The sequence below is a fragment of the Diadema antillarum genome, unplaced genomic scaffold (assembly GCF_040938485.1).
Source record: "Diadema antillarum isolate AM-2024a unplaced genomic scaffold, OU_Dant_1.0 scf00000141, whole genome shotgun sequence".
Classification (NCBI taxonomy): Eukaryota; Metazoa; Echinodermata; class Echinoidea; order Diadematoida; family Diadematidae; genus Diadema; species Diadema antillarum.
The window spans coordinates 4202127-4210207 of NW_027271030.1; the positions used below are offsets into that span (position 1 = coordinate 4202127).

At 37.2% G+C, this 8081-nt stretch overlaps 1 protein-coding gene across 1 annotated transcript in view; it reads right to left on the bottom strand.

Annotated features, from left to right (window-relative positions):
- Window positions 1-3267, bottom strand: part of LOC139721301 (phospholipid scramblase 1-like) — a 39235-nt gene extending 35968 nt beyond the window's left edge. Inside the window, 2 exon segments of the mRNA XM_071632622.1 lie at window positions 3028-3174; window positions 3177-3267. Of these exon segments, the coding sequence (XP_071488723.1) occupies window positions 3028-3174; window positions 3177-3267 (238 nt within the window).
- Window positions 3268-8081: the final 4814 nt, after the last annotated feature.

Genomic DNA, 8081 nt, shown 5'->3' on the forward strand with positions numbered 1-8081 from the left:
CACAGCTTTGTATTATGGAATGCTGTTTGCCATTCAATAGTAGTTGCCAAGGTCAGTCCTTTCAGTGTCTGAGCAGTCTGTATCTCTAAATTTGTTAAAAACATATTTCAAAAATATGATTTAAAAAAAAAGATGTTTTCATACTCTGAACCCCCCCCCCCCCCCCCCCACCCACCACCACCCCCTGAGATTCATGCAATCATGAACTACCCTCTCTGTGATATTTTAAGCATCACAGAATTCAAACTGGCTTCACTCAGGGAAAAGGCAATTTCATCCCTTTCCACCTCTCGTTGGATTCCGTCCTGTAATCTTTCCAGCCACTGTCACCACTCAAACCATCTTGCCGTTTGTGCCAGCCCTCAGAGATCACATGCTGCATGTCACGCTAATTAATTTGTTTCCCACAGTTTAATCTTTTTGGCATTACTACTGATATTCTGAAACTTGACACTAACACTAGATGAGACACACTGATAATGTTTAGACTGCAGATAGTTCAAACATAAAAACATTGATGCCTACAAACAGTGACATATAAAACCAATAACATATTTGAAATCCCCACTCAGTGATCATTGTTTCCCAGAAACTGGCTGAACAGATTATGAATCAGACCACTCAGGGCAGTCAACTCAAAATACAGGACTCATATATATACAGCCCAGAAGATTTTGTTAATTCTGATACCAGACCTGTCAAATATAGGTCATTCAATACATGTGTTATGATGGATACACCAGACACACAAATGTGTATAAAGAAGGAAATGGTGCCCTACCAATAAATGGAAAGGGGTGCCAAAGATATTAGTGACAGGCGGATGGTCATGGCGGTAACCTTCTCTTCCCACTTTCCTCTATAAGGTTACTCTTTATTAAAGGGGAAAGCCAGTCCAAATATAAGTTAGTCTGATAAAAATGAGCAAAATCTTACAAGTTCAACAGTAAAACTTTGACTGAAATATGGAAGTTATGACATTTTGAAGTTTTCCTAATTTCTGCAAAACAGTTCTTGTACAGTGGATATGAATATAATGCAAATGAGTGAGCAAACCATGTCATACCCTCACAATTTTCCATTGATCGTGTACAAAAAAATGCAGAAATGTTTCTGTCATTGAAGTCTGAAACATGATGTTATTCCTGGTTGAATAATTTTAGAATAGTGATCAGTTAGATATTACGAGGATTTGAGCCTCGGGCATAATTGCGTTTAATTTCAAAATTGTATCTTTACAAACTACAATGCACTTTGTACACTGTACATGGTAAGTTGTGAGGGGATGACATACTCCCTTTGCCATTTACATAAATTCATATGGACTGTTCAAGAACTGTTTCCCCCAAAAATAGTGAAACTTCAAAATGTCATAACTTCCTTATTTTTCATCCGATTTCGATCTAAATTTTACCATTGAACTTGTAATGTTTTACTCTTTCTTATCAGACTAACTTATATCTGGACTGGATTTCCCCTTTAAAAGGATGGTATAGTTTTGGTTGAGATATGTGGTTTCAGATTCTGTCTTTTTTGTGTGTGGAGATAATAACAAACTATTGTACTTCTGAAATATGAAAGAGCATACAACAATTCTAGTTTACAAAGAGGAATTCAAAGTTTTATTCAATGACTGAGGGAAATCAAAGAACTGGCCTCTGTGGAAGGTTTTGGTGCAATGATACTTTCTGTACTTGATATCTTTGGAAAAAGATTTATATGTACAATGTATCTGAAGGAAGAGTGGGTAGTGATCAGTAAATATCAATTCAATTACCACCAACCACCCTTTAGAACTACCTGCCCCCACTCCCTCCCCCTCCTAAAAGAAAGAAAAAAAGTGACAGGGAGAAACAGTGAGATAAAGAAAGAAAGAGAGAGAGAGTGTGAGAAAAAAAATGAAAAAAAAAGAGAAAGAAAGGAGAGAGAGAAAGACAGAAAGAGTCAGAAAGACAGGGAGAGATGAGCAACGGGATATCAAATGTGACAGACCCTAGTGACAGATAGTTTTTAGGATGAATTTTCCTCTGAGTAACAAACTATCTCTGAAACATTCTAGTTTTGTGCTTTGCTTACATTATTTTTCTATCTTGCAACTCAAACTACTCACAACTAAATTTTCCATTGCATTTTCATTGTTTTGACAACCTTTTCACTATTTGGTCATTTTTACACCACAGGAAACTACATTGCACAATGCACAATTTGTCAATGACACTCAAACATTTTACTACACACAGTATACAATTTGCACTTCATTTGTCACGCAGCATATCTGCTGACGTGAATGTTATGTTTGGCACAGATGTTCTGATATTGACTGTCAATGACATAGGATTGTGGAACATTCCCAGTTTAGGCCTGATGACATACAGTATCACACTTGCCCTCATATACATGTGTACATGTGTACAATAAGGACTGTGGCACCGCTGCACTGCATGGGAGTGTCCGACATACAGCTGTACAGGTTTGTATACTGCTGCTAAGTTTGGGGGAATTGTACATTGGTTTCAATGCTATTCATACATCTAACAAATAAAACTGGACAGAGTCCACACTGAATGACAAAATCTCAACATTTCTGCTGGGTTCTTGTCAGCACAACTCTCACTCATACTTGCTCTACTCACAATGTTTGTTTGTTTGTTTGTTTTTAACCTCACAGGGTTATATACTATACTTTAACAATCGCAACATGCATAGTCTCATTCTCAGACACTGCACTGGTTTACTGTACACAGTACAATGTACATTGACACTTCATGCATAACCTTGAAATAAAGGTTGTTCCTGACAACCTGAAGGTTTTACAAGATGCTTGGCCTAAGACTTGACTCCTATTGCAGTCCCCCCACAATTGCTCACTTGAGCCTTTGGAGCATTTGTCTCAGGTGAGATTTCTAAAAACAAACAAACAAACAAACAAACAAACAAACTCGGAAAGTCACTAGTAAATCAGGGGTTCTCATAGGGCCTTAGGTTGGTACTGAGCTGATTAATGAGCTATAATGTACCCTGACTTACCCTCTAGGAGCTCAGTCTTCTGGTGTACCAGGAGCTGGTCAATCTGGGTCAAGTATTCCAGGCCAGGGGGGCAGTTGGGCGGAGCCTGCGGAGCCGGCATCCACTGGCCGGGGGCACCAGGTGGGGCTGCCATTGGTGGAGCTCCGGGGCACCGGGTGGGTAGGCCCCTGGAGGTGGGTATGCTCCGGCCTGAGGAGGGGGGTATGCTCCTGGCTGTTGTTCCTCTGTGATTAACACCATAAAGAAATTAAAGATCAAGTGTAGTTTGAATGATTGCCTCTCTTCATATACAGTAGCATTAGACTGTACCCTGTATGCCCCCCCCCCCCAACAAAAAACAAACAAACAAACAAACAAAAACAAAACAACACAGTCTGACTTTAACTAGTAAATCAATCAAACTAGAATTTTAACATATGAAACTACAACTTTGAGCCTACATCTTGCAGAATACCCCATTTGATTTGCTTCAGTGGTCACAGAGAAATTAAGATTTTGTAGAGCATGTCAGGAATCTCTTTCCTCTAAATCATGTCCATTGGTTCACAAATCGGCACAGTTGTTGATTGTGTTTTCGCACAAAAATACCTCTTTTGAAAGAGTGACTGCTTGTTTCTTTTCATTTTCAACTAATAAAATGTTTGTTACATCAAAAGAAAGCATTTTTTTTCTTTTTTTTTAGTTTACAAGCATGTGGTAATTTAAGGTGTGAAAATTGAAAGATTAAAGGAAAGATATCAAATTATCAACTCATAGAAGATTGGATTGAGCTCCTTGTTTTCTTCTATTTTTCTCTTATTCATTAACATAATCATGAACAATAACACTTACATATCACCATATCTACATTTAAATATTAACGTAATATTCATATCAACATCATGCACAGGATTTGAATTTGTTTTTTGTTCTCTCAGTTGTGAGCAAAATATTTTCATTCATAGATGCCAAGAGCATCGGAAGTGCTTAACTAAGGAGAAACAGACCTTACTTTACAACAATCCACATTTCTCTGTGACCACCTAAATCAAATTGAATGCAGTTTTCTGCAAGATGTAGGTAAAAAGTTGTACTACAGTTTCATTCTCTGAAAAAAAAAGCATAAAGATTGTTTTAAAATCTTTTGAAAGTTATCAATGCAGGATTCCAATTGTATTTTTTTTTGGCAACATACCGTACTGCGTAAGGATGGAAGTTAAGCAGCATAAGTACCAAGTGGAAGTTCTGGAAAGGTCATCACATCAATCTTTAATCCTTTTTGACAGCTTTAAACTCATTTCTCATGACAAATGACTTTCAGTTTTGACTACTGTAGTTCACCATTTGGATCTCAATAATGTTCTCACTTGCTTTTTGTGCAGGATCATGATTGTGGACATTTAATCTCCCTTTCAAAATCTGTGTCTACTTTCCCACTAAAATTTATTTTATGTGATATTGTTGCAAAGAACAATATGACAAATTGAGTACTTACGTGCCATTGTTACTCTGGGAGGCTGCAGAGAAGAGAACAAAGGAGATAAAATGGCTTTTCAATAGCAAGTCGGTGGTGCAGAAATCTCTTAGTCCTACTTTATACATTCATGAATTCAAATTGTTACAGGTATATCTTTTCCATACATCTTTATACTATAACATCACTTGAACCATGGCAGTACCATAGCAAATTGTAAGGAACCCTGTGCACACTGATCATCATGATGCAAATGAAATATTTGGACATATTTGAACACAATAACAACAAACCAGCAACCAAAGCTTGTAGTCAGCAATGTTTTCATACTTGTGCAACCAAATAAAAATCTCTCCTCCCTCTTTCTCAATCTCTTCGGTAATTATAAACTTTCTTACATTCAGCTGGCATGTTCCCTTTTGACATACAACATACAAAACTTTGTTGCAAATTTTCAAGGACTACTGTGTGTTTTTATACATGCAATGTATTTTATACATTGTACCTGATGTACAATTGTTCAAGTACATTGGATCCATGGAAAAAACCAAAACCCTGAGAGAGATCTAGAACAAAAATTTGTCCTGAATTGTGCTCTAAAAATTTGACCTACTGCAGCTCCTCCAAAAGGCAAAGGTAATAATACCTTTCCACTTAAACAAGTATTTATACACATGTCGAAGGAACAGCAGATGGATTTGCCCACTTGACAGTAAAAGCATGAAATGGTACAATTGCGAATTTCATGTGATGAGCAGTCAACCAGTCCCATGTAGCTAGAGTCTGGTTCATTAAATTGTATTAAACAGACCCTGAGTCTCATTTACAATTGCTCTTATTTTTTTATGTACCATCACATTTTCATAACATAAATAGACACTGTTCATATTCCAGTGGCACAGTACTTTAATACTAAGAACAGAAAACATGCAACAGTAGTTTTTCTTTTATTCTATTAACAAAAACATTTGTAAAAGACATGTAACCTTGGTACAGCAGAATGATCTATTAGCAGCTGGCTTCTTTCAGGTTGTTTTCTAGATAACAGCAAACTCTGCAACTCTGGTATACCTGTAGATTTATCGTGGAGCGCCAATGCAAAGGTCAAGCTAGCTAGGCTCCTCTTTGTCAATCACATTTGGTAGGTCAAACTGAACAGACTTTACAAGTGTGCCAAGAGATGAACCAAACTACACCAGACGTACATTATTGATGCACTACATTTTGACCATGGCCTGTACCTTGCCAAAAGATCTTAACCTGTTGAAGACGAGCCTCGAGAATACTCGGTCAGGTCACGGTGCAGTGTCTAACTCTAAGGGATATGTGTGTCATGGCAAAATCAGTTCGTCATCAACAGGTTTAATAAGAGGACACCAATCCCAATCAAATGTGATTTCACCCCAGAAAAATTTTCGGAGAAAAAAACAAACAACTTTAGAATATTCAAGTTTTGAATTAGAATTCTACTTTCAAGTTTCAGCCGTCTTATTAAACCTTTCTTTCTATGCAAGTTCTTTTTGAAAGTGTGTGACCATTAAAAAGAAAAAAAAAAGACGAAGAAGCAACAAAAAACGTACAGCAGTAGGGCTACCTAATATTCTGGATTGTCTGGGTAAACATAATTATCAATGAGTGAGTGACCCATTCTTTTATTAAATAGACAGAAAGACAGTTTTTTAAAAAAAGAAGGAAAAAATAGACACCATTTAGAGATGAAGTAACATTATAGAGTAAATTAGACATCTATCCATCATCACCTAACGTTTACAAATTGGGCAAAATCGTGAACCACAAATTGTACAGTCATGCATTGATTTATATCAAATCTTTGTCAGATTGCTACCGACAGAAATCAGTTGACAGTGAGATAAGCTAGACAATACATGTATATCTACATGCTAACGTTATTGTGTTACGTGTGGAATGTATACGTGAGCCGAGCAGACAGACCAATGCGACCTACCCTCACTTCGGTTCGCGGCCCCACTGGCTACCGCGTACCGTATTAAAGCTAACAGCAGCATCGCTCCAGCAAACAAGCTGCTTCACTTCACGTGAGAAGCGATCTAGTTTCTACACTCTGCAAATGTGAGGGCAATACAATACAGGTGAATGGAAATAATCAGCATCACATGAGCACTCTTATTACCACTTATTAACACTTATAAATAACAGCATTACAAGTGCACTCATCATAGTAATCCTGCATAGACTCACCTTTGGAAATATTTCGAAGCAGAATGTAGAAAAGATCTCAACAATACAAAAGTACTGACTTTTTCGCAGCAGCAGCTGACCTTCGTCCCCTCGCTCCGATGCGATTTTATCCACGCCCAAAATCTATTTTGATAGACTTGTTTCAAGTCGTAGTCGCTTGTTTTGTGAAAGTTTTGTCACCCACACACATGCTGCGCCGTGCCACGCACCGATGACGCACGTACTGCACACTGTATGGATATAGCATGTACTTCCTAGTGGAAATTGCATCAAAGGGCGCAACGTATCAAAGCTATCTCTATCCATATCCCCTTTTGTGGTGTAACGCAGCTATTCGCATCCTGTAGTCAAAGATCCTAGTAGGATCTTTGCTGTAGCCTGTGACCCCATGTCACAATCAAGGAATTCTCCTGTGGCTGGTATTTCGGTTTGAGTTGATGCATGTATTCCTGGATTCAAAACCAATCCAATGTGTTTTATCAATTATCCAGTTCGAACCATCGGAAATCCCCCTTCCGATTGTATACCCGCATCTGCCAATCCACAAATTTCAGACATATTTTCAGACACAAGTTAACGCATCCGCATCTGGCTTTTTCTTTCATCATGACTGTCAGCGTGCACAGACCAAGTCAGCAGGCCCCTGTAGTTTCAAGTTCAATTCTGACTCAAAATAACCTGCAGCATCCTTTTCATTAAATCATGTAAATCCTAATTTGAGTTTCAATGATACAATGTAAGTGGAAACAATATTCAGATTTTCCTTCTCTCTGCTCTTCTTAATTCAGAAATCATTTATCTTTTCTGTTTTGATGTGCATGTTGCTGATATGTTACTTCTCATGCGTATAGTAAATCTAACACATATCTCAGGTTCAGTTGCACCATGCAGCCTAAATGCATTTTGCCAGATTATGATGCTGAAAAAGCACCAAAGTTTATTTGGTGAAAACAGATTTGAAATGGCCAAGATATCAAAAAACAAAGTGGTCCTAATAGGATATCTCTGTCATTTCAAAACCAATTTTCATCAAATAAACTTTGAATTCCTCTTAGAATCATAATGCTCTTTAATATTCTAAAGGCATGGTTTCTAATTACGTCGTATGTCCAAAATAGTTAAAATCTGAATCCCTATCTCAATCAAAACTATATCCCTGGAGGTGCATGAAGCCCTGCAAATTTGGTGCAACAATTGCAATTTGTTGGACTAATTATGCCTTATTGATCTCTTCCTTTCATCTTTTCTATCATATCATTCTTTCTGTCTCTCTGTATATATGTATATATATATATATATATATATATATATATGTATATATTAAAGGTAATATATGATATATATATATATACCACATATATATATAAATATATATATATGT